Source organism: Idiotropiscis lumnitzeri, chromosome 15 (genome assembly GCF_059441095.1).
Source record: "Idiotropiscis lumnitzeri isolate Australia: NSW breed Sydney's pygmy pipehorse chromosome 15, RoL_Ilum_1.0, whole genome shotgun sequence".
Taxonomy (NCBI): Eukaryota; Metazoa; Chordata; class Actinopteri; order Syngnathiformes; family Syngnathidae; genus Idiotropiscis; species Idiotropiscis lumnitzeri.
The window spans coordinates 1571824-1598864 of NC_142405.1; the positions used below are offsets into that span (position 1 = coordinate 1571824).

Below are 27041 nucleotides of genomic sequence, written 5' to 3' on the forward strand. Positions count from 1 at the left end.
GTGGGATTCATTCAATGGAAAGTCATTGCATGAAAATCTCCACACATTTAATTACGCTCACTCTCGCTCTCAGTGTCACAGAAGAATTACAGCACCCCGGTCGGCCCACCTGATCCCAAGGCAACGGACGTCGCAGCAGGCACATTTCACGCAGCTGTCATGCTCTCACGGCATTTGAGAAGGAAATTGTACAAGAACAAAAAAAAAAAAAAGCACTGCGCAGGATGATGTAAGCCAAATTAGGATGTTAGTTGGAGCGCGCTGTCGTTTCTCACTAAGTGACTCGCAAGGCTAATGCAGTAGCAGTCATAATTACAGAAAATACTTTGTAAAAAAAAAATTGAGGCGATACTTTTATAACAAATCAAATGAAAAAAAATAATACTGAGCATGACTTGACGTATAAGTGGCACAGGTTTTTTTTATATATTTTTTTTTATTGACCAGGTGGCCGTTTCGCAGTCGGGAGCGGTCTTCCTAACTGAAGCCGTGCTGTTCGCACTTGAAAGCAACTCAAAAAGTTGTCCTCCTTCAGGGAGTAAAACTATTAATAGGAGACGTACGAGATGAAACAAGCCAAAAGTCCCCCGGTGGCCAATTGTAAATAAAAGTAGCCTCCCACCGCTAAGATGATTCAACTTCAAATAACGCAGAAACAAAAAAGAGATTTCTCAAGCGGCAGATGGCAAGCATCCTCTCTCCGATCAGGAAAAAAAAAACTAAAAATAAACGGCTGAATAGTTGTTTCTTTTTTAGCAGATACATAAGTGTCAGAATCGTTTTTTCTTAAAGATCACACGGTCACCGTTGATCAAAAGTGTCAGTTTCATGATAGGACTTGATCAAGTCGTGTAACTGACAAAATGCACACGCTCCCAATCCTGAATCGTCATCCTCGGCAACGCAATAGAAGATGAGAGTTCTACAAAGATTTGGAGAGTAGTATTTGACAAGAGATACAAATCTGCCCCGAGATGCAATCATCATGAAATCATATTCCGCCATGGAAATGAATGGCAATTAATCTGCTAATCTGTTTGAGCTGCACCCCACCCAAAAAAAATAAATAAATTGGAAAGCACATGACAGATGTTACTAACATATCCCGTGATTGTTTTACTAAATGCAACCACAAGGAGTGAAGGTGACATTTTGCAATTTATCAGCTACTATTAAATATTTTTATAGTTTTATCAAAACAACAAATGGTGCATTCAAGGATTCATTTCGTTATCGCCTTTCTTGCACACTTTCAACGTGCGGCAATTCTCACATCTCTTCGGACACACCCATGTCTAAACTGTGGGGCAGGCACGACGCTAACGTTCCACTGCAAACAAAAAAAAACTTTGAATTAATCTAAAAATCTTATTTGTGAGGAAGATCCAGAAAATTGAACAACCAAACGGGCTCCAATATGAAAGAAGTATCAACAATTTTGCTTTAATTAAGATAACGGTGTGGGTTGCCTTTTGGTAAAAATATCTCTCTCTCTCTCTCTCTCTAACCCCCCCCCCCCCCCCCACACACACACACACACACCCCCACCCCACACACACAGACTCCACCTCTCTCCTCTGCATCTTCCCACACCCAACTTGTCTGCCACTCAGTGCTGGAGAGAAGAAGCCTGCAGGAGGCTGACGACCTCCAGCAAGGCCAAAGTAAGAGCTCACCACCGCTTCGTCTGCATCCTGCTTAGTCACTCGCGAGCTGGAACTAACAGATTGCATTGCATACAGGAATACCGCTGCACACTCGGTGCCTTGGATTGGCGCATGGCAAGTTGCACTCAAACCACTTTTACGCACGGCGCTCCGCGCAGAGGATGTGAGCGCATCCACGCGCAGAAAAAACAAGTGAGCGAAGATGCGCGGTGCTGAGCTGCTGCTCGCGTACGTCCTGGCCAAAGTGACGCTACACCACGCGGAATGCCAAAGGGAGCGCGTGGCGGACGACTTGGTGCTGGTGAGCGGATACAATGAGTCCGCGGAGTACACGACGAGCAGCGTGACGGAGAGCCCGCACACGGAGGACACATGCCGCGGCTACTACGACGTGATGGGCCAATGGGACCCGCCGTTCGTGTGTCAGACGGGCAACTACCTGTACTGTTGCGGCACGTGCGGCTTCAGGTTCTGCTGCGCCTTCCGCCGCTCCCGGCTGGACCAGACCACCTGTAAGAATTACGACACGCCGCCGTGGATGATGACCGGCCGACCGCCGTCCAAAGTGGACGTGGCGCAGGACTCGGCCAAGGACAAGACCAACATGATCGTCTATGTCATCTGCGGTCTGGTGGCCATCGTGGCACTGATTGGCATTTTCACCAAGCTCGGCCTGGAGAAGACGCGGCGGCCCGATCGAGAGAACATGCAACAGTAGGATTTTATATGCACATGATCACAATTTCCCCCAGTATAAAACCTCTCTCCACATTGAAAATGCCTTCCTGCACTGTGAAGTGTATACCAAAGCAACAGGTGGCGCTATTGCCCCAAGTGAGGAGTCATCTAAGCCAACCAAACCAAACCAAGCAAAGTCTTTTCCAAGAAAAAAGCAGATTATAATCAACAAAAATCAATAACTACAGCCTTGATTTTCCCGTTTGCATCCTTTCGAATGTGTTTGCATATTTATTTTGTCTTTGCAGAGCTTTGGCACATGTGACCCGTCATCCTGCCTCAGAACATACAGACGAGATGAGCCTGGGCCTGCACTATGAGAACATGCAGACAAGAGTCGCAATCAACAGTCTACGTAAGTGTCAGGAGCAACGCGCGTATTAATCTTCTTCTCAAACGGACTTCAAAAATAATTTGGACATAGTATGAAATACTGTAGGACGACTAAAAAAAATGTGGTAAGATGTATGTGGTTGTAGCATCCCGGAGAAAACGATATCTCCAGCAACAATGACAAGCATATTCCCGCAAACCATGGATGTTGTAGTACCAAGACTGACCTGTGAGGGGCATCATGACGCCACAGGGCACGGACAAAGAAAAAGAAGTTGTAACAGCCAGTCGTCGCGTCATCAGTTCCATGACATCACCATCATATCAGAATCATTGACCCCGCACACAAGAATTTATATTGAAAACATTTAGTTTTTAGGATGGATACTTTTCCGAGCAGATTAGAACGTAAGAATTGCTCAGGATTGTTGACTTTGATCAGACGTGGGGCTAAACAATGGTTCTGATTTTCAATCTATGTTTACCGCGGTTAACATTCGGTTGAAGGTGAGCAAAGCAGCTTAATTATACCGACAACAGCATTTGTTCCCATGGCGACAGTCTTGGGGAGTTTTTTCGGAGCAAGTCGATATTTTTGTCTCGTGGATCTGTCAGGTTCGGTTGCTACTAAAGTTGTGCGAAGCAACGATTGTTTCCTAAAGTGTTCAAATGGCTTTTCACCATGGAACATTTGGGCAAGCGCAAAATGAAATAGTGCGCCAATATGACTCGGACGTACAGACATTCAGAGATGAGGAGAGTTTCGTCGGGAATATGACAGACGCAATGCCCGGATAGTAGCTTAGCTTCCATATCTGTTAGCGTTAGCTTAGATGAAGTTGCCCAAAAATAGTTGCACCGTGTAACTCTATCTCACCTGAGAATAAAATACTCCACGTCCCTTGGAGGTGTCGATCAACCTTACAATGCAGCAGCGGCCTACTTTTTGACGTGAAAGCTGCAACTCTGACAGCACTCTGTCAACGCATTCAAAGAAGACAAACAACTAGACGTGCCGTTCAGAATTGAGGGAAAAGAAAATATGTATCGGATGTCAATGAAAGCCCTTGTGATGCGGGAAGGTGTTGAAGAGTTTTCCCTCACTGATTTGGAAAACGCTCATGGCCGACAACCGTACGTGTGAAATGTGATCAAAAGAGATCGTTATGTGTGGCGTGCACCGCACACTCCAAGACCAGTAAGCATCATGTGGGCTGTTGCTCACACTTAAAAAAAAAAATGTTTATAGAAGAAGTCAAGTCATGTGCATGGCAGCAGAAACCAGAAAATGACTTTGGCCCACTTACGCTTTAATTGTATGAAAGTGAAGCAGGTCAACAAGTGGAGCGATTTGCCTGACGAAGCAATGTTGTGTCGGCTCACGACGGCCCAGCCTGGGATTGGCCGAAGGTCGCCACTTTGATCGCCAGCGCCTCTCTTATCCCGGGCCGGAGTAACGGTCATCGAGGTGACAAAATGCGCGTCGGATCATCGGTAGCATAGATGTACTGGGTCTCCTTTGTCTTGAAAGGCCTGCAGGCCTGTTTTTCTCACGACCGCCCCACCTCCCACCATGTGCAAGTCTTGACTTTTGTTCGAAATGACTTTTGTGTATACATGTGATGATTTTTTTTTCCCCCAGATTCATGCTGTGCCCCACTTATTTTTCCTTTTCACATCTACTGTAATCACTCAAGGCGCTGCGAATCGAAGGGCCTTGCCGTTCTGTCGCCCTCTGTTGGTCATTGTTTTTCATGTTTCTTGGACTGGTTGTGCCGGTTTTAAGTTTTGTGTGCGATGACAATAAAGAGCCATTCCTTCATCCATTCATTCATTCATTCATTCTAGTCGTACTGGTGATTGGTCAGTCGTAGGAAAAACGGTAAGCGACCATTCAAACAATTCGATGTAATCATGGAATATGCATTTTGTTGAGGAAGGTGTAGTCTGAATCCTCATTGTTTTGCTGTTTCGACATGTTGAAGTAAAAAGCAATCGTCAAAGGCATCCTCTGCATCATAAGGCGAGACAGTGCCGGCGATTTGAGACTTCTTCGGCATTAATTAGCACAGTAATAAAGTCTCTTGCTGACCAGTGGGGAATAAGAGGCTCATTAACCTCATTCTGGATTAATGATCTGTTTTTCCACAGAAATCCGAGAGCAAGGAACGACCGACTCAAGTCGGTAAATCTCAAACAGAATCTTACATGAAGACGTGAGACACTTGATTGATTAGGCTTATGAGTCAATTATAACAAATGCTTGATTAAATCACGATTAATCATCACACCTCTGATTGTAGTGCTTAGTGTGAAAAGTAATTGACTGTTTTGTTTTTTTATAGTCACATAAAAAACAAAACATTGAATGAATGTTAAGGAAAAGGCGTTTTTTAAGACCTGTGAAATGACTGCAATGGCAAAATGTGGCAACCAAAAGACTGAAAAAGAAGTATTATTCCAATTCTATCGTTATCGTCATACTATCCTATTTCAAACACTGCGACTCTTGTGGTGGCAACGCTCACGAAAAAGCCAAAGAAAAAGCCTCCATACACTTGTGAAGCTTTCCAGAAAACTTAAACCCGATAGCCCGAAACGCTTGAAATAATGGCAAACCATATCATTTGGACACAACTTTCCACTACATTTTCTCCTTCATATCTAAAATACGGAAAGAGACGTGCGGAATTATCAAGCAGGCCTTACTTTGCCGCTCCAATCTAATGGCGACTTTCCCAACATCTGTTATGCCGGGCCACAGCGCGGGGGGGGGGGCGGCTCAGGCTATGTACTGCACAGCCATTAATTAAGCAGATGTCTTGTGTAGGATTTGGAGAGCAGCCACAAATCTCCAGCAGCTTCCCAAAGAAAGACGCACGACTGTACAGGTTCGTCTTGGTACTACGACAGATTATTTGACATGAGGACACGACGGTTAACTCGAGTACACCAAACGCTACAAAACAAGAAGCTCAGTTAGTTATATTTTTGCCCGACCCGATTTCCACTTTTTCAGACAGCCCCCAGATGAACAACGCGACGCTTGCATCGCCTCTGCTCACCGAGCCATACGCGCCGCTAGAGCCGATCAGCAGCCCTTACGAGCCGCAAACGTCGGTCAAGGACCTCAACAAATACGCCACGCTCAAGGCTATCGGTAAGAACGCAAAGAAAACTTGAAAGTAAAAATATGATGTCTTTTTTTTTTAAGGAGTTCGCACAACAAAAAAAAGTTGTTGTTTTTGTCAATAAATTTGTTTTTTTTTTAACGAGAGTTTTAAGTTTTCAAAGTTGCTCCAAATATCTAGAAGTCTTCCTTCCCTCACATTTAATCAAGAGGCCGTCAAGGTCCGTAGGGACAGGAAGCAAAAGGTATTTATAGGATATATTTGTTGATCGTTTCAAATAATCATTTTGGAACTGATCCAGCGTAAGTCATCATTTGATAGAAGACGCAATTGTCTCGACAAAAACCTTAAAGCGCACCAAAAATAGAAGCACTTCCCCAGCTGGCGCTAAAAAAGAAACTGTACGTCAATATTGATAGACATCCTGAAGCACAACAGCTTGCCTTTTTGAGCAATCTCTCAGGGGGACGGTTTTGGACTACGCAGCTGAAGCTCCTCCGACACCACGGAAGTGCGCATCAAGCCAACAGATAATTAGGCACGATGAAAAAATAGAGCCGATCTTAGTTAATGAGCTTGAGGACAGGAAGCAATCAAGAGAACTCAAAACGCAACACAGCCGCGCAGTACAGTAACAAGCTTGACAAGTGGAAAGTGTTTGGACTTTGTTGCTGGAAAGGAGGTACAGTGGAAGCTCAGACATGACCCAACACAATTCTGGATTTTGAAACAGTCCTTCCGCTGTTAATAATGATTTGCGTACTCACACGAGTCTTCAATGACATCATAAAGACTGGAGGCAGCCCACTTTCTGGTGTGTGTCGGTTTCTTGGTCGTTATCGTTGACGTCTCCGCACTCCGGGAATAATGAAAGATACCGTTTAATGCAAACGATCACGTGAGGCAGTTCAATTAACTCGTTCACTCTCAGCAGAGTTAAAAAAAAAAAAAACGATCTTTGACGTCTTTAGCCGTCAATGGCAGTAAATGATTTAAAATTAGACGGAGCCGAAAGTTTGAGAACTCCTCGGTTCATAAGTGTCGCCGTTGTCCATATGTCAGCAGAAAAAGCAAACGACAGCTTCTACACCAACCGCCGCCAAGCGCTGAGCGGAATAACGGCGAGGGGCAGCCTTCCAATGGAGCACGTGGACACGGAGCCGGAGCCCCGCAACCCTTACAGCCCGCCCAGACAGATGTCAAGCGTGCAGAACGCACGCAAGCTGAAGAACCCGAGAAGCCACAGCTCGCAGTCGCTGTCCTTTGGCTCTTTCTCCAACCCGGCCACGCCGAGACCTTGGGAGAGCAACGACGTGCTGGGCCTGAGGCAGTGCTTCGGCCCGACCAAACTCTGCGTCGGCGAGAGGGAACTTCAGAACGCTCGCTTCCTGCCCCCGCAGCCCTACTTGGTCACCAACAGCAAGACGGAGGTGACCGTATGAGGGCAAAAACAGGTACAGAAAGTGCTTCTGCCAAATGTGGCTGTGGACTGTTCAACGTGCGCTCGCATTCGCGACAAAAGCTTCAATTCAAACGAACGTTATCCAACAACAATTATGCTCATTAAATCCTATACACTCAAACACGACGCACTATTATTTACTCGCTCTTCTGTATTTATCATAATAAATACGTATCGTATCTCCCATTTTTGCCGGAAAGTCAAAGCAAAAGCTAACTCTCAAGGCACCGCTGAAATTTTGTTTCGTGTAAATTCCAAGAACAAAAACAAAAAAGGGCAGAAATGACACCGACTGTAATGTTTAGTGCATCCCAGTCACAGATCAGCCGTATCTAAAGGACACGCAATTGTGTGCACGACCAGTGAAATGATCAAATTCTAAGTGTTTGCATTGTTCACATTTTACCATTTCAATCACTGAATGTTGTGAGTACACACGTTACATTTTTAGCTTGGACAAAAAGAGGTTGACATTGCTGTTATTATGGAGAACTACACATTCAAACTTTTCTGGTTTTTGGTTGTCTTCATATCAGGAATGTCCATTATTTCACGCAACTCCATTTCTATGTTTTGGAGTCAAAAAAATGATATAACACGTTGGCCGATAGTAAGGAAAACGCCATAATACTGATTTTGGACGATTATAGATTTTAGATGTCGTTACTTCACTTTTGAAGATATGGACTGGACATAGGAATGAACGAGCTTTTGAAGTTAGTAGACGAGCAAAACATCCGTTTGGATGATCGATTTGAAATCGTTTAAAATCAAATGTTTTCATTCATTCAATAATTTAACAGGTTGCTAGTTCACTCATTCACAGTAACAAGGACCAAATATGCACCATGTCATGTTATGAAATGGAATTACTGTTCAAATTATTTGGCATTATGGATTGTTAAAAAAAAGGGGGTGGGGGATATTTTTAATTCACCATCCATATAGTTGTATAGCGTGACTTTGTATTTCAATGTACAAAAAAGTCATGATTTTATTTGTTTTGCTATTAAAATATTTTTATTAATAGCAGACTGCCTTTTGTTATTTTATGTACAAGACAGCCAAACATTTGTTTTCCGCAAAACAAAATATAATTGCTCTGTCTCAAATCATTTGTCAAAAGAAGAGAAAACTGAACTTTTACTTCCCGTTAAAAAAAATATTTATTGACTGGTACTCGATTGTTTGATTAATATAAAAATACACACAAGCATCCGGCGCATTATTTGTTGCTCAAGGTCTCCAGTCAATGTTTGTGGGGAATTGTTAGTGGAGGCTGAGACGCAACGAAACCTTAGCCGCCCGCGGGTAATTCCAAGTGCGAGTTCAAGGGCAGACTGAGAAAAAGTCGAGTTGTCTGAGATGATGGAAGGAACTGTGACACTGGCAGTGTTTGCGCTTCTATGTTTACACACAGACTGACATTGTGCCAGGATGGCAAGATGAAAATATCGCAAAATATTCTTAGATGAATGCTGTTCTTATATCGGCTCACACTTTTGTAATGAGATGAACGAGGCAGACAACAAAACATGAACCGGAAAATATTTGCGATAGGGTTATATGTAATGTCGATACGAGCGTTTTGTTTTGGGAGCTATTTTGCTAGATTTACTGCCAAATAAATAAATAAATAACCCAATTTGGGTCAAGTTAGTTAAGTTAACCAACATTTTTGGATTTTTGTTGTTGTTTTTATAAAACAAAACGACAGGAAAAATAATGCATTAAAATTAGGTCGTTATTGTCTAAAACAACCCACAAAAATGAAGTTGCTCTGGACATAACAACCTCAAAATTGGGTTGCTTTTTTATTTTTTTTTTCCCGCTCTACCACTGAATCATGGTAATCAAAGTCCCCCCATCACACCACCAGCCCCCCCAAAAAGTGCTTTTTCAACCAGTGTGTGATGTCTCGTCGGTTTAATTCTACCGAGACCTTGTTTATATGCAGTACTTCAACCCCTGTCCAGAAAAATAGACCTAAAATATTTCAATCATCCCAAAGGCGGAGTTTTTTTCCCCTTCCCTTGCTCCCTTCTTATTGACCTACACTTCCGTCTATATTTATTCACTCCACTACCCTCAATTTGGAACAGGAGCCCTGGGCAACTGACTGTTAACACTCATCATAATATTCTCATCACCTTCCAATGACATACTTTTTTTTTTTTTTTTTTTTTACCTCACCTGCTTATTTGTGACCAACTTGCAACTTGTCACAAGTGGGTCATTTCCGAACTCTCGGCCAAATGCGAGCATGTCATATGATGATTGAAGAACACTTGCGGAGATCTAACAAAAGAGATGAGGGATAGTCTTAGGAATGGAGCATGATCGGTGCATGAAGTCACAAATAGTACAGTTGCGCTCCCTAGTGGTGATGCTGGTGAATAACAGTTCACAAAAAAAAATAAAACATGCAGTTCACTGGCAGTGCAATTAAATGTTCTTCCACTAGATGGCGCATTGTGCAACTAAACAGTGAACCACACGTTGCCATTCATATAAGAGAATATTTCTTTCCCGATGAGATTTCACGCCGAGTTTCAATATGTGGAAACACTGGATTAGATCATTTGAAATTTCAAGGATAAAAGGTAACAACTAAGATCAGCGCATGGCATTTGTCGTCAATACTTGTTTGTTTAGAGTATTTACACGCTATGGGGAAATGTTGCATGGTTTCAAAGGTGATTTAGCTCTTAGCAAGATGTACTTGGATAACAGCCTAAACTCATAAATGCAAAACAAACAAAAAGAGAGTGCAGGCATAGCGAGCTTGTTTTCAGGCTAGAATGGAAAAATCAAGAACTGAGTAGGGAGTTGGACAAAGTTGAGCACGTTGTTTCATCCACAACTCACATAGACGACATTCCCCGCAGTGTCAATCAATCAATGGAGTTAATGTGCCTCAAACGCAAGCGCGCACGTTATCTAAATTTGGTTGTCTTGTCCTCAAGAGCATCACCGGTTCATGGCTGTCTAAAACAAGCCCAGATACAGAGGAAAAGAGCAAACAAAAAGTTAGCCATTAGGATCACAGATTAGGAAATGGACCTCTGGACCTCCACTGTCAGCTTGTCTCTTGTGGAAAGAAAAAAAAAAAAAGAGAAAGAATATGCTCTCCATTATGAATTAACGTCAGAGAGTTGTTTTTTTTTTGTGACTGGACAATGGATACAATGTTGTTTGAGTTACTGTCGTGCGACAGGGATGATCTGATGTCTTGTCTACTTAACAATGAACAGTAAACGCACTCAGTGACAGCACTTTAGTAAACACCAAAAGCCGCCGATTGGGTGGAATCTTCTTTTTTTTTTTTTTAGGGGAGATTGTGGTTTTGAAGGGGTTAGTCACTAAGACCAGATGGAAGGAATTGGGTTAACTGGACACATCCGTTTGAAAAAAAAAAAAAAAAAAAAAATGGTCGGGGCTTGCCTTTGAAATCAGTCAGCATACAAACGATTGCATAAGGTTGAGTCCAACTGCGGCTCGAGCTCCTGCAAGCGAGACGTTCCAGGTTTGAGGTAAGCCATTTCTGTGACTCCTTTCAGGAACGATTCCACATGGTGTCGTTAACCAGACGCTCTGTCCACAGCTGGGATGCAAACCTTTGCGTTGTTCTCCTTGTGGGTACTGGGGACATCTGCGGTGTTGCCGGACCCCAGCCCGACAACAGAAGAACCCGTTCCGTGCTCCAAGGGATGCGCCTGTCTCTACGATGACTACAGTCTGGAACTCAACATGTACTGCAGCGCACGCAACTTTACTCAAGTCCCGAAGGACATGCCGCGTGCAACGCACTCTCTCTGGCTGGATGGCAACCTTTTCACCGCGTTGCCGGCGGCTTCGTTCAAGGATATCAGCAATCTGGACTTCTTGAATTTGCAGAGCGGCCAGCTAGCGACCGTGGACGCTCAGGCTTTCCGAGGGCTTCGGTCGCTGGCTCACATTCACCTCGAGCGCAACCGCCTGCGCACGTTGCCAGCTACCGTCTTCCAGAGCACGCCGAACCTCGCTTCCATCAGTCTGCACAACAATCAGCTCGCTCGCATCGAGGAGAGACTCTTTTCCGGACTCTTGCACATGTGGCTTCTCAACTTGGGCTGGAACTCCATAGCGGTCTTGCCCGAGAACATTTTCCAAGACCTGCAGGGTCTGAGAGAATTGGTCCTCGCGGGAAACCGACTCGCCTACCTGCAGCCGCAGCTCTTCCAAAATCTGGGTGAGCTTAAAGAATTGGATCTAACAGGAAATTTCCTCAAAGTCATCAAGGCGAATGTGTTTGTGAAACTTGTTAAACTGCGGAAACTCTACCTGGCACGGAATCAGATTGTGACAGTGGCGCCGAGAGCCTTTGTGGGCATGAGAGCTCTCAGATGGCTGGACCTCACAAACAACAAGCTGACCACCCTCCATGATGACACCTTCTTGGGCTTGCACAATCTTCTTGTGCTGCGTCTTTCCAACAACACCATCACCGGAATTAGGCCCAGGACGTTTCGTGATCTGCAGTTCTTGGAGGAACTGCGTCTCAGCTACAACAGAATCCGCGCCCTGGGCGAAAGGATTTTCGAAGGCCTTGGACATCTGGAGGTTCTCGAGCTCGAGCACAACCAAGTTCAGGAAGCACAAGCGGGTAGCTTTGCGGGACTCTCCCACGTGGCCGTCATCAACCTGTCGGGAAGCTGCTTCCAAAGTCTCCCCAATCAGATTTTCAAAGGTCTGTCAAAGCTGCACAGCCTTCATCTGGACAAAGGCTGCCTGACCAAAATCACAAGTCAAGCATTCACAGGGCTTTCAAGTCTACGAAGACTTTTCCTGCAGCACAACAACATTTCCATTGTGGAACGCCAGAGCTTTGCAAACCTGGCGGGGTTGCTGGGATTGGACTTGAGTTTCAACAAGTTAGACGTTCTCACCAGCTACACATTTTCCGGTCTTAAGAATCTGGAGTACTTGCTGCTGTCCAACAACGAATGCCACCAGTTTCCGCACAACAGCACCAAGCATGTCCTCCCGAGGCTGCGCTACCTCGACCTGAGAGCAAACGCCTTGACGAGCCTGATCTCGGATTTTTCAGAGAACATGGAGAAGCTTCTGTTGTCTGGAAACCGCTGGAAATGCGACTGCGGCGCCACTTCACTGAGGACCTACATCTTGAGGAATCCGAACGTGGTGCCTCGGCGAGTCGAGACGCACGCCGAGGGCGAAGAGCCCGACAGCACCATCACCATTTACAACAACATAACGTGTGCTAGCCCCGCACGTCTAGCAGGTCAGGACCTGCGAGATATTGACGCTGAACTCTTCCAAACGTGCAGAGCAGCCGTACATTGAAGTAGCAAGCGTCCTTCGAAAAAGTAAACCAAATCCCTTTGAAAAGAAAAACAAAACACAAAAAGTCCATTTGTTTAGTCATCTTGATGACAATCCTGAGGACAAAAAAAAAAAGGCTGTTTGATGACAAATAATGCCATAGGCATGTAGATATGAGTGAAAATGTGTTTACCTTGAAATTGTTTCTGCTGTAAGAGCTGGCGTGTGCAATAAATGCATCAAAAACTGTACTTTCACCCTTTTTTGTCTTAAGACCACCGCCAACTTTGGTTTTCGGTCCCAAGCAATGGTGATAGCAAGGCAAGCTAATTAAAGTGGCAGTTAAAAAACAGAACTCGCTGGGGTAATGTAGTGAGATAAATTGTGTTTGTGAGGACTACCTGGGCCGCGTTCGTCTGCTTCAAGTTCGAACTATTGTAGAAATTTGGAGGGGAAAAAAATTCAACCAAACAATTCTTCGACATCGACTGGACTTTTCCAATCACACTGACTGCGGCGTTTACGGTGAGTTGTTCCTTTCAAGATTCAGGTGACGTCGGTCACGCTGTAAACGAACTCGTTACTTTAAAATACGCCTTTGGAGTTTTCTGTGCAGAGTGCATCGATAAGGTAAGACATAAAACAAATGTACAATACACACAAAAATATGTATATTAAAGCCAATTTTCGAAAATGAGATTAAGCTAATTGTTTCTCTGATGGTCTTTAAATGCATCGTGAAAGACTGGTTAGTGAAGTACATCAACGATAAGCATGATTGACGACTGGTTGCCATCTGGTGGGACGCCAAAATGCTGATTTGTGACAAACTGAAAAGAGTTTAAAACATTTCTTTATATTGTGTAATCCGGAAATGCAACGTGGTATACTTGTTTTTTTTTTTTTTTAAATATATACGATCATATCATTGTGGCAGAGCAACAATAGGCACATTTTAAAAAGTGTGTTGCATAATTACATTTCCCTTGGAAGGCCTATATTTAGGACTTCAATTAAATTGAAATAAAGATAAACACACGTAGCAGATGAAAAATTTGTTTATTTGTCAAGATGATAAAAAATAATCTTGTGAACTCTGTAAACCATTACAACACTGTAGTGTAACAATTTAACAAGTGTTAACAAACTAGGTATACACTATAGAAAATATGCAGTACACAATCTTTAATGTAGAAATAAAAAATAAGAACATAAAAAGAAAATCTGGTAGCACTCTAAAACTTGCACCTATACGGTATGTTTGTGTTCACAACACAGAACCGAGATACCGACAGTAAAATTCTTGTGATTATCAGCTTGACTTCCTACATATCACGAAAAAAAAAAATTCTAATATTCAAACCCACTGACAGGAATAATCCCAATGAATCCAGTTTTCATTCAAGCACTGCATTAACCAGGAAAAAATACCATTAGTTTAATGCTAATACATTTGTTTTTATTGAATAGCAGTTTACAACTTGATGCTACATCAAAATGAATGGACTGAGCTCCGTAGTAATCATTTCCAGTGACCTCTTCATTGAATATCTAATTTAGAACAATACATTCAATATTTCAGGGCTTCAAAATGTTGATAATAATAATAATAATAATAATAATAATAACAACAACATGTCTACAGTACATGGAACATCCGGTTCCACATTCAGATTCTTTTACTTTCTACAACAATCACACGAGTAAAGTCTTTTTCAATTCCAACATCACACTCAATGTCATTACATGTGTACAAGATTGCATAAATCTTCAGGCTCGCGTGTTCATATCTTTCAAAGGACGACAAACACAACAACTAGAATGTAAAACAGATTCAAAAGTATGCCGTGTACAGTTCATTTACAAGACTCTTCGTGTTGGGTGCGTTTTGATTCGAACATTTGGCGCCGGATGAATTTAAATTGTGTCCTTAATGACTGAATATTGCGGTCTTTTTAAGTTCTTGTCTTGAATGGGATGGCAAAATACAGACTGTGACGGAAAAATAGACCCTTCCCACACTTAGCCTGGTTAAAGAGAAGTCTCGGTTTTTATGCTTTTAACAGATTCATGTTGTAGGACCTGTTTCGGCACGCTTCTTTGTAAGGGCTTAGCAGGGTTCGCCAGCCGGTCCCAAAACACATATCCATAGTTGTCATTTTCTTCTTTAATGGAGAGCGGATCAACAGCGCCCCTGCTGGTTGGTTTTCATATTGAAGCAATAAAAAGCTCTACGAGCTGCCACTTTTAAAAAGGGTCTACAATCCGCCACTTTTCAAACTTTTTGCATAATTGGCCCAAATAAAAAGAAAAGTTCTGATCGTCATCCACTTGGCTCCTGTAAGGCACTCGATTTTTGGATCCTAATTCGGGGAAGTTTGACCATTTTCTCTCTCGGGATAACAAATCCGGTCATAATAAACTGCTGTGCTTAAAAATGGGACTTTTTGCATGGTTTTGTTGGGATGAATTAAGTCTGTATCTGCCACAGATGAACTCGCTTTCCGGACGCTGAATCAAAAGCACCGTACAGAATCATCAACAGAACATAAACGAATAAACCGTCCACTTAATAAACTATTTAGAGGAAAGAAAACTTCAGAAACGTGAAGCCGGCATGACCACTTCGGGGCCACATTTGATTCCTTCACCATCCTTAACGGAACCCTTTAGTCGTCCGTAAAAACACAATTTTCCGGGATTTGTCCGTATTTTGATGTCAACTCAGAAATGGATTCTTTAAGGTAGTAGGTGATTATTTTCCATAGCCGTCTGATACTAAAAGAAAAACTTAAAACGGAGAGTACGCAGTACAGGTCTTTGGTAACACTGCAACAAACACGGGCTCAAGTGCGTTAGAAGCAAAGTCCTGTTATTTAGCCGCTCAGTGAAATAATAAAGGCCCTCAAAAAAAAAAAAAAAAAGAAAATTCCGTGTCTCGCCAGGCCTTTCTCCAGCGACACGCGGAGTTCCGTTTTAGAAAAAGGGAAAATCTTTTGGAATATGTGGACAGCAACCGGAAACATCACTTTGGTTCTCTTCTCTAAATTTTGCATGAGACGTCGTTATTTATTTTATTTTACAGGCATAATAATGAAGACTAAAAGACCCTGTCAAACTTAAAAGGTAAAAAAAAAAAAAGAAAAAGAAAAAAAACGAATAAAAACACGTAAAACTTTTGAGAATTTACAGCAGTACAGGTGTGCGACATCATTGCAGGGGCGGTTACAAAAATCGCAAATATTACAAATGTCATTTCAATTATTTAAAAGCAAAAAGTAGTTGTGAACAAACCACGTGAATACTTCTAAGAGTAGTCTTTAGTAAGCTTTTTTTAACGACATCAAAGGAGTCCACTAAAATGCAGTGCGGCAGTTGGAAACAATTACAGAAAATTATGATGATTATTTTTCATTTTCATTTGGCTCGACAAAAAAAGAAGGTAAAGATTCAGCTTTGCGTTCGAGGCTGCTGGGAAGTCGGAAAGATACCAATGCCTAATTTGGGTCTTCAAGTCAAAGCGTACTGTTGAAAAATAAACAAAATCGGGTCACGATACGGCGTATGAAAATAATATCACCAAACGTGGTGTATCGGCGACCCGATAAATAACGAGTACGACATCGCGGCGAAGGAGAGATCCTTCGAACTGCAAAATGTCCGACTTCCCAGTTTTTCCTGAAGGCTGCAAAGCAGTGGCTCGTCCCAATTGTCGGGATTTGTGATCGACAAGATTGCTGGCCTTCGACTTCAACTGGGTACACACGGACCGACAGATCACAAGTGGTCAGGGGATGATCGTTGTTTAAAAAAATAACTAAATAATGAATTAAAAAATTGGCTTCACATGTTGAAATGAGTTTGTGTGTACCCCGCTTCTGCTGTTCCGTATTGAATCCTTTCGGCCACAGCCGCTTCTTTCACTCTGCAAACGTCTTTTGCAATATTTTGACCGCGGCGCTGCTTTACTGTCACGTCGGGGAATGTCAACTAAGAAGTAGCTTAATCATTTGTACCTGGAGACACACTTCCTACGGCTTTTTAAAGCGAGAGCGATTCATTAACACAGTAGAAGGTCATTTTAGACGACGGACTACATTACGTTCATCACGGAAATTGTCCTAAGAGCTTTTTTTTTTCTGAACAAATGCACATGCCCTTTGTTTGCATACAGCCAGGAAAGGAAAGAAGAAAAAAAAAAAAAAAAAGATAATCTCTTAAAGAGCAAAGCTGCACAGGAAGAGCACCGCGGCCAACAACAAGGACGCAGGCACTGGTAATGTTACAATTAAAAAAAAACAATAAGAATGAAACTAGGTCAAATATAATATATGTTTTCATCATTTTTTTTTTTTTACACATTTCACCAAAAACGAGCTTTTCTGCTTCTACAATTTGAGTTTAAGGCACTTTAGAGCTGGAGGCCGATATGTTCTAGAGGCTAGTTTCCTACTCAAAAAAAAAAGACAATACATGCTCCTCCTTCTTATAAATCTTTACAAAAAAAAAGAAACTAAGTGATTGAACAATGTGTAGCGTGTGTGTGTGGGTGTGTGTGCGCTTTCCACATGTTACAGCTGCTGGTTATGCCTAAAATGCATCATAAATGTGCACTTATTTGATTGATTTTCTTCCCTCGTTTATTCATAAACCTAACTACGAAAGTAGAAACTATTAAACACTTTGAATTTTCCTATTAAATCTGAATATGTAGACTCATGCGATGATTTAACAACAGGAAACATGAAATGTTCCATTTATGTTTCACAGTACACACAAAAAAAGCATTATCTTATATATATTTATGTTTATAGGTCTATTTAGAAAAAGTAGGACTAGTTTAAAAAAAAAAAAAAAACCTATAAAGCAACTTTAACAAAATGTCTACATCCCCTTTTAATAGTCCCATGTCAACAAAGTGCTTTAATTAAGAAATCTTCCGGAAATTGGTCAGAATAATTGCTTGACTGGCTGCATTCATATCAACTAAAATCTTTTTTTTTTTTTATACTCAAAAAGGAACATTCAGCGCTAATACCTGAAAACACTCGATGATACAAATACGTGTTCTGTTTTTGTTCCACGTCAATGATTCACTCTGCATAGTGTTGAATTTTGTACGTTCTCCCAAAATACAAGTGAATGTTTGACAAGTTCCTCTTTCACGAAAAAGGAAACGGGGATGTCGAAAAGTTGCTCCTTCCACTCATTTGGCCTCCTCGTGCTGCAGCGGTCCTTTTTCTCTTTTTTTTTCTTTTTTCAGAGTAACGCTCAATAAAATATGGTGATGATCTCGTCATGGGGTCTCCCGCGTCAGTGAAATTGTGCATTTTTGTTAACTGACGTTGGCCGCGTAAAATGAGCAAAATCTAAACATCCGAATCTCCGGTACATGATTCAACACTTTTTATACGCGTCATTGTTGAATGAACTATCCAAAATTTGATAGTAGTTTTCCTAGGTGGTACCTCTCGCGTGTGAGCTTGCATCACCACTTGAGTATTTTTGTTCGACAGTAGGGACATTCGGTTTTGCTGGGCGCGCAGCTCTCGCATAGAACGTAATGTTGGCACGGCTGCAGCACAATGCATCGGTCGTGCTTTTGGCAAACTACACATTTCTTTGACTGAAGCAGATATATCACCTGTTGGGGGAAAGGAGACACATGTGACATGCGTGCGTTACCACCGCACTTCAGTGGGAGTTGTTTTTTTTTTTTTTCTTACCCCGTCTATAATGTCGAGGTCGTTGCGCAGCTGGTTCTTGAGCGAGTGCAACTTGGACAGCGGCAGCTGGTCCAGCTCGCCGTAGCTGCGCAGGAGCGGCATGCCGGGCGCCCGGCACAGAGCGTCAAAGTCCCCCCGGAGTTCCTTCAGCTTGCGCTCCGCCTCGTCCCGTTTCTGCTCAGCCAGCTGCCGCTCCGCCTCGGCCGCTTTGGCTTGTTCCTTGGCGTCGTGGGCGTCTTTCTGGCATGTGTCGCACGCCTACGCACACATTGATAGCATGTTGATGCTGGCTATTGTAACGGTCAAATTCCATTTCTCCAAAAAACGCTGCAGTTGGAGAACCAGTGCGGACTGATAATTCTTCCACTGGATGACGAGCGGTACTTCATGGGGTTTCTCAAGCGTACCTGTTTGACCTGATGCCAGGCCTCCTCCCACTGTTTGATCTTCCTCTTGGCCTCATCCAGTTCCCGAAAGAGACGTGAAACGTCGCCGCCGCCCGCCGTCGTCGTCAGGCTGCTGAAGACCGGAGACGGACTCGGCGAGAAGCTGCCGCTCACAAAGTCCCAAATGCTGCTGGCGCCGTTCAAGCCTGGAGCGGGTCCAAAAGGGCAACAAACATCATTCAAGCGTGTTTTTTCAATCACGATTTCGATAATCCCAATGGTTAAAAATATGGAAAGCCTTCAGTTGATATCCATGGGAATCAGGATAATTCTATGGAGTAAATATGAAGTCCAAGGGAAATTCCAGCACCATCTCTTCATTTTATTTTCATTCTTTACAATAATAATCAACTTTCATCAAATTTCCTTTCCACAACCTAAAGTGCTGTGAACAAGCAATTCGTCCCCTTTAACACACGTTCGATGTTTCGGTTCGTCAATTTTAATATCTCACAAAGAACAACCCAAGTTGAAAATTAAGTTTGTTTGTTTTTCACCAAGGGAAGAAAAATCAAGCTTGATTGGGTTGCAAGAGCCCCACAAATTCCCTTCAATCTGCCCCTTGAAGGTGACGCGCCATCATCCCATTTGGAAGCGGACACCTACTTGCTTTATTTCTACTGACCTAAAGAGTTCTGCGAAGACGACGAGGGCGTTCCCAGCAGGCCGTGCTCCTGCCTGGCCAGCATGCTGGCGGTGTGGTTGTGATGCGACATCACGCCCGACAGCAGCGACTGCGACTGCGACAGCGAGCTCAGCGGCGAGGTGGACAGCGACGACGAGGAGTTGAAGGAGGACGAGCGCGCCAGCGAGCCGGGGATGTTGACCGGGGCCGAGCCGCCGAGTATTCTTTGACCTGAGGCCGTGCGATGCGATTAAGTGGTCATTTTGGAGTGAGTCGACTCATTTTGATGTAAGTCGTAGACATGACATGGGGGTAAAAAATGTTTTTTTTTTAAATTAAATAAACATTCATGGGTGTCTCATCAATACGATGAACAAGTTAGAAGTCTAGGAAGGATCCGGCACGCATATTTGTGACTGCAAAATGTGACGTCCTTCAGGTTGTGCCTCTGCTGATGAAGCTTGCGGTCATCAACTTATCATCCATCTACTTTGCTTTTTGAGTGCGTATTATTTTTATATTCTTGCCAATTTATTTGTTTTACCCAAGCCAAGTCATGTCTGCGGCTTCATACTTTTTTCATTGCCTCGTCCTTACTTTCAAGTCCAACATTATTGTCTTGTTCTTCCAACTCCTTATCAAGCGACGCAACGTTGATGTCACTGAAGTTGAGGTCTAGAGCAGATCCTGAGTGAGGGGGAAAATATGTTTAAAAGGAGTTAAAACATACTAAATAAATAAATAAATGTTGCGCATCCTCATACCTATGACCGACTCCACCGTGTTGCTCCCGGGATAGAAGGGCGTGGCTTTTGCGTTCATGGTGGACAAGGTGGTCGGGGAGGAGCTGTCCGAGCCGATGCTGGAGGCCAAGCTGGACGTGATGCTGGAGGTGAAGCTCGACGCCAGGGGGTTGACGGCGCAGAAGACGCTGTTTTGCGTCTGGATGGGGCCGAGGGGGGACACACAGACCGCGTTTTCATCTCCCGTGCATTTCATTTTGTTGTTCACGCCGACACAAGTGCATGTAATTGCTTTGCCTGCCATCATTTGGAGTTCCGCACTCACGCCGAAAGTGAGCACTGCCGTCTGTTAAGATTGCACAGACTTGAATAATGAGCTTTAAAGCAGAAAATTTAAATTGACCAGTTTGAAAATTTCATCAGATCAAGATGAGAACGCCACTCTCGGGACATTTTTTATAGATTCTCCACACCCACTTCATTGAAGGCAGACCTACACAAAAATAATCACCCTTGGTGTAAATGGATTGCATCACATATAAAGCTTACTTAAAACTTAAACTTCCACGTCAACGGCCGATGTAGATCTGGCAAATAGAAAGTACATACACTCGCCACTTGTCCGTTGCTGGTGCTGGAACTGCCGGCCGTCGTCCACTCGCCGACCGGGCACTCGGAATACTGGCCCGGCTGCGAATGCGAGCTGGAATGTATGGCCGTTAGCAACGAGCTCATCGTGTCCTCGGCGGACGGGATTCCTGAGGGGAGACACGGCGGAATGAGACAGGCCCCCGAGCTCAGCCGACTGAAGGCGTGGCAACTCTCTCGATTGTCGCCAGCTAATTTCAGCCCCCGCCCCCAAAAAAGGGCACTCATTTCATTTTTCATTTTCACGCCTCATTCTCCCTGAAACTGGAATTCCCTCACAGCTCCCAAGGACAAAAACAACATTTTGTTTTGTTTTGTTCACATTTTGACCTCAACTGAGTGCCATGTCAGTAACTGTTTGTTCTAACTTTTATCATAGTTGATGAAAATGTGTCTCCTTGTATGACTTGTCTGCAAAAGCGTTTTGAATGACTCACTTTCGACGTGTGCAAAAGCACAAAAGGGCCCCCGGGGACAGTAGCCGGTTTGCCGCATGTCGTTGCACTTGGTGGATTTGTAAATCTATGAGTTGGGAGAGAGAGAAGCAAAGTCAGATGCTAACGTCAGACTTGTGTGTCGCGTTGATAAAAGATCAACTTGGTATCCACCTCGGGATGAAACTGCTGCTCCGTGCGTGAGTGACAATACTGGCAAGTGTCGGCACTTTCACACTTGGAAGGCTCGCCCCATTCGTCGCCGTGTTTCACGCTTGGGCACGGAGTCGACCTGTTGCGTAATATTGCAAAGAAAAACAATTGCCTTTCACATCTAGTTTGCATTCGAATGATATCAGGCAAAGCTGAATTTATTTCAGTAGTTAAACTCAAAAATGTAATTCAGATTAACCACACAGTGAAATGTCATCATCACCAACTATATCTTACTGCAAAGAAAACTTCTCTCTAGCTTCCTCTCACATTCCAAAAAGATTTATTGATGACTCTAATTTGTCTATCCCCCCCCACAAATCAATAGTATTCGTCATACAGGAGATGGTGTTCACATTCATCGCCGCCCATTTTATTGCATCACGCACTCTCTGAGACCTTTTGAAATAGATTTGGGGAAGATGACGAAACCACAGTCGTTAGGATTTGTCGACAACTAAAGCCTCATGGTTTAGGTTTAGTACTTTTTTTTTTTTGTCTCTTAATCATTGCTCACCGGTACTTGTATTTGCGTGGATTGCGTCTGCGGTCTCGACTGTTGTGGTAGTGCGGACAAGCGTAGCCTTGTCTGCACAATCTGGGCGGCTTCGTGCACTGCTCCGTTTTGTAGTTTGCTAAAACAAAGTTGGTGTCTGCAAAAGAAAAAAAAGAAAGCATCATGTTACGTTCTCATTAAATGTGATTTCAAAGTTAACTGCTTGAAATGAAGTAGCGTCTTTCACCTTGCCACCTGGGGTCCTCCATCAGGGTCTTCTCAATCATGGCTTGGCTGGCTAAAACGCCGGGCTGCAGGTCGGGGATACCTTCGCCGGAGCCCAGCTGTCCATTCTGGAGCGCCTCTTGTGCTTGGATCTCTCTGTTGGCACATTTCAGTATTTTTTTTTTTGCATGATTGCACCTCATTCAGGACCCCATGGGAAACCTGTCTACTTCAAAATAATGAACCAAGCAGTGAACTACATCAAGTTGTAATAATGAAGAAAAATGACTCAAAGAAATTGACTAAAATAATTAAAAATTATAATTTAAAGAAAAAACATCTAACAAATTGTCTAAAAAGTGGAAAACAATAAATTAAGAAATTCTTTTTGTTTAAATCAAAGCAATTTTTTCTATAGTCAAAAAGATTAAGTATAAAAAATCCATTCTAAAATAAAAAGTACGACATAAAAAAGTTAAACAGTTGAAAAAATTATTTTGAAAACTAAAAACAATTTCAATATAATTTTCACCTGCTATCATAGACGGGCGGTCTGAGATCATGCGGGCCGTGGGCAAACGCGCAGTGGAGGCCGTTCTTCACGCAGTGCCCCCGGGCGTCCGTCTCGTGGATGCACGTGCCCGTCTTGTAATAGCGGAGGTGGTACTTGCGCTCCGTGTCGCCCGTGGTCCGGTGTAAATAAGGACAACTGAGGGAGGTGGGGACAAAACATGTTTTTTTTTTTTTTTAAATACACAAAATGGGAAAAAAAAGACATAAAAGACGTCCACTGTGAGCTCACTAACAAATATAGTGCATTTTTAACTTCTTGCATGCACCGACTTCCCCATCTATCCTGAGTAGCAACAGTTGCTATGGCAACAGGTAAGTTATAAAAATAGCTGCCATTGTCAGGGGCGGCATAGTGATGGTCAAAGCTTGTTTTTTGTTTTTTTCGAAACACTCCTGCACTGAATCTGTTGTAGTGGTGAACAAATAACTGAAAGGATGGCTGCACGAATGAATGAATGAATGAACAGTGACAAAGGCGTGAGCAAGACATTTTTACTTACAACCCCACAAAAAATATCTTTCATGAATAAATTTGACGAACAAACTATTACCACATTATTTTCAAACTGTCTTTAACTTTTAACGTTATTTTATATAAAACAGTAGCTTTGGTTGAAAAACTGTACGATAGATTTTTTTTTGCCTGCTACAATTATTAATTTCATTTCATAATGACTTTCTTTCAGCAGGATAATTATAAAACATTATATATGCTTCTTCAAAGTAACGCCAGCACGCAAACGAGCATCCCAACTGTGGACCTACTCGTCTCCATCGGGGCAGATGCCTGTGGTCTCGTCGTATTTGGTGCAGTAGACGTCGGGGCTGTAGTTGAAGGTGCCGTCCCTCCGGCGGATGGGTCTCCTCCGCCTCTGGTTGAGAAAGTGCCAGTGGAAGCACGTAAACGGTCTGTGCTGTGTGCACTTGTGCTGCAAGAACAGCGGGCACTGCTCGGTCCTGAACTCCTTCAAGTAGCTGAAAGGGTAGAAAAAGAAGAAAGAAAAAAAGTATACAGCACACTATCAATCACAGATTTTGCACAAAATATGAAATATCTGCAGAACATTTAGTTTTATGTCTGATTACTGAGGACAGTCGAATAAATGGAATTGTAATCTTGATTACGATTTTGTCTGCCACAAATAAATTAACTGATTTGCTGATGATAATTATATGTAAATTGTGGATTTCTGCATATCAAATCAAGCACGTTCTCAACTGGACTGCAGAGGAACCTGAAGTCTCCCTGCGGACTGATGAGAGCGAAAGTATGCCAAGTCAACGGGAGGGATTCGGCTTTCTTTTATTAACTCACTCGCTGCACTGGACATTTAAATTTACAATTGGAATCCAACTCGTTTACTGCCACTGACGAATATATTTGTCAAATTTTTCAAGAGTAGCCACTGAAAATTTGTGTCCATCTTATTTGTGAAATTCAAGTTCTTGGGTAACTGTAATGACAAACAGATGCCAGGAAATGGCAGCGTTGCAACATTTTGGATGGAAGATCAGAGTAAGCGATAAAAGAGTGTGAATCTCAGCTTGTCATATTGTCTATGAGGGAGAGAATTGCCAACACGTTGGAGGTCAGTTTTAGGCACCTCACGCTCAAAGAGAGTGAACTACTTTGGGATGAACAGAGTATAAATTGTGGTTGGTAGTCGAAAAATGTATAGCTTGATTGGAAGACAAGCAGGCGGCGCTCATGTAATGAATGGTGAACACAATCAAATTATTGTATCGCTTGACTTTGTTATTGTCAAGAAAGCTTTTTTTCCCGCTTTGTAGTCGACATCTGGCTTTTGGGGTGAATCCATATTCTACTGTGGATTAATAAAGAACAGAAAAAGTTTGAAACAACTTTTTTTCTATAGAAACATGAAGTTTCATTCTTTTGGTAGGCAGTTTTGCATTACACAAAATTCTAAATGAGAAAATCTGCCTTGAAAACGGCTTCAAAAAGTTCAAAGCCATCAAAGTTTTAATGTATGAGGGACATCAAGGAGAAATTAACGGCAAGGCATCTTTGGTCATCACTCATATTGATTTGACATTTTTCTTTTGTAAAACGCGAGCCTGGGCTCGATTTATGTCGGGAAAGACGAGCGCTTGTTGTATTTTGGGTCACAGGCGTCAGCCCGCTATTCACGTAGCAGAATGCGCGCGTGTTCCGACGCAACCCAAGCGGGAATTCCGTGAGCGTACGTCAATTAAAGCACGTAGCGAGAAGCGAGCCAGCGAGGGGAACACAAACATAAAGGCCGAGCTGTTGACAAGCAGACGGGGGGGTAGCGACCTAGCAGCTTTTGGCTCAACTACGATTAGCTTGTAAAGTTGACGGCGTCAAAGAGCACGTCGACTGTGTTTTCTTTTATTTCTTTTCTTAAACTATCCCGCCAAGGGCCGCCATGTCAGGGAAACATTAAAGAGCTGTCGAGTCGCAGTTTTTTGGGGGCCAGTCACAAAGCAGCATTCGTAAAACGACGCACACACGCAAAGAGTTGGAACAAAGCGAGTGCGACGAACACGTCGCGCAGCACGCGGCGGCGAAACGCGGCGGCGATGCTGTACTCACGTATAGTGGGTCGGTTTCTCGGTTTGAGGAGACGCATTGGCCGCCGTTTTCGAAACCGACGGCATTTTCAGTCAAAACAATCATGTGCGCATGCGCGTGGATCTGTTGCTCCACCACGGCGTATGCATATCCCTGACGAAGCGCGCCACCCAGTGGTGATCAGAAGATATACATCCACTTCAAAGAAATGCGGAGAGGGGGGGCTTTGTTTGGTTGTTTTTTGGTCATTGTTTTAAATTTTTGTTTTTCAAAGTAATTCTTTTATGTTTTATGGAATATCCCCTACCCCATTTAAGGATTTTTCTGAAATAAATTTGATAAATCTATGACATTAATTTACTGATATGGCTTTTTCTTGTAATAGTCCAACTTTATTCTCTTCATATTGCATTTTATTATCATATTTGGAGGGAAATATTTTTACTTTATTCCTGTGATTGTGACTTTAGTGTTGTACTTGATTTTTTTTATAGTCTATAGCTACATGTTTTATTTTACGAATTTGTACTTGCAACTTTTTATTTTAGAAAGCTGACTTTATTCTTTGAAAATTATAACTTCCCTATTCAAGCACAACTAACCCCCCCCACCATCCCAAAGTTACATCAACTGCTTAATATTCAAAATTGTGGCTTTGACGTTGTATCGTGTTAGTCTCATTAACTCAGTGACCCCCCCATATTTTCATTTAATTTCTGCAAAATATGGATTGCCCCCTGGTGAAACTTTTGTCATATAAACTAAAATTACAACTTGACTCTTATAAGATCACAAATTTCTTCTCCTAAAAATAGGACTTGTTAATCATAAAACCAAAAGACATAAAGATGTATTCAATCATCATCTTCTCCCTTTGACATCACTACACGGTTTCCTTGACTTATTTTTCCTTTCCCTTCCTGTAATTCTATTTGTTTCCTTTTCCCTGCCCTCATAAGAGATTTAAATTTACAAATGCAATTATGCTTTGAATCCATTATTCAGTCGCTGAGGTGCGCCTTGGAATTATGCATCAGACCACCACTCGGCTCCTGTAATTGCTTTGGCATGCCCCGCCCCCGCCACAGCAAACACACACATCACAAAATGTTGAATTCTGTTGTTCTGTTACTTATGTGGAATAAGTTTTGCTTTTTGCAAATTCCCTTTTCTTTTTGCATGCCAATTATTGCGCAATAGTGCCAAGCATTTATGTCATGTAGCCACATTACGCTCACGTTTTCAAATGACAATACAAACAAATGTTGTGCTCTGTTGTTTTTTTTTCAGTGCAAACTTTGTTGAGTGCTTTGATGCTATGACTACCTGTTTAAAAATGTTGCTAACCATAATATTCACCACAGACGTCCACGGAGCGCAGTCTGCCTCTGCCTGGATCAAATCTACCAAAATTGTATCGCGCCACAACTTGGACCGGCTTTTTACTGGTCGAAATTCTACTTTTTAATCACCAAATCTCCGGGCGAGTAAAAGAAAATATCCCGACTCAATGCTGACTCAACTTTTAACCTTCCCCAATAATCCCAGTTTGTCAATGCATCTTTGTGTTTGCAAAATGTCTTTTCTGCTCTGTTAGGCAAAGACGAAAACATTACGTAGAGGAGCAGAATCAATGTTTTTTTTTTTTTTTTGCAACCCTCTTAATGAAAACGAGTAAAAACAGTATCCCTGTGCGTTA

The 27041-nt window shown here is 42.7% G+C and overlaps 3 protein-coding genes across 5 annotated transcripts; 2 read left to right on the forward strand and 1 right to left on the reverse strand.

Moving 5' to 3' along the window:
* Window positions 1-1602: 1602 nt before the first annotated feature.
* Window positions 1603-8360, forward strand: shisa9b (shisa family member 9b). 3 transcript variants are annotated; one of them, XM_088317119.1, is made up of 5 exons: window positions 1603-1664; window positions 1743-2381; window positions 2654-2760; window positions 5758-5898; window positions 6932-8360. In XM_088317119.1, exons 2-5 carry the CDS (start codon window positions 1870-1872, stop codon window positions 7309-7311), a joined length of 1140 nt encoding a protein of 379 aa, XP_088173245.1. In that variant the 5' UTR covers window positions 1603-1664; window positions 1743-1869; the 3' UTR covers window positions 7312-8360. The 3 variants fall into 3 exon arrangements, with proteins under 3 accessions (XP_088173245.1, XP_088173244.1, XP_088173247.1); XM_088317118.1 differs by having other exon boundaries at window positions 1611-2381; XM_088317121.1 differs by having other exon boundaries at window positions 1611-2381; window positions 6935-8360.
* Window positions 8361-10479: 2119 nt separating this feature from the next.
* Window positions 10480-12907, forward strand: igfals (insulin-like growth factor binding protein, acid labile subunit). Its single transcript, XM_088317948.1, has 2 exons — window positions 10480-10864; window positions 10936-12907. The coding sequence occupies exon 2, from the start codon at window positions 10941-10943 to the stop codon at window positions 12675-12677; it is 1737 nt and encodes a 578-aa protein (XP_088174074.1). The 5' UTR covers window positions 10480-10864; window positions 10936-10940; the 3' UTR covers window positions 12678-12907.
* Window positions 12908-17810: 4903 nt separating this feature from the next.
* On the reverse strand, window positions 17811-25496 carry unkl (unk like zinc finger). The gene is made up of 14 exons (XM_088317571.1): window positions 25364-25496; window positions 23551-23760; window positions 22745-22921; window positions 22235-22368; window positions 22009-22144; window positions 21453-21570; window positions 21282-21366; window positions 20806-20954; window positions 20218-20395; window positions 20051-20140; window positions 19454-19684; window positions 18790-18974; window positions 18383-18640; window positions 17811-18300 (listed from the first exon to the last, which is right to left on the reverse strand). Exons 1-14 carry the CDS (start codon window positions 25426-25428, stop codon window positions 18145-18147), a joined length of 2172 nt encoding a protein of 723 aa, XP_088173697.1. The 5' UTR covers window positions 25429-25496; the 3' UTR covers window positions 17811-18144.
* Between the last annotated feature and the right edge of the window lie 1545 nt (window positions 25497-27041).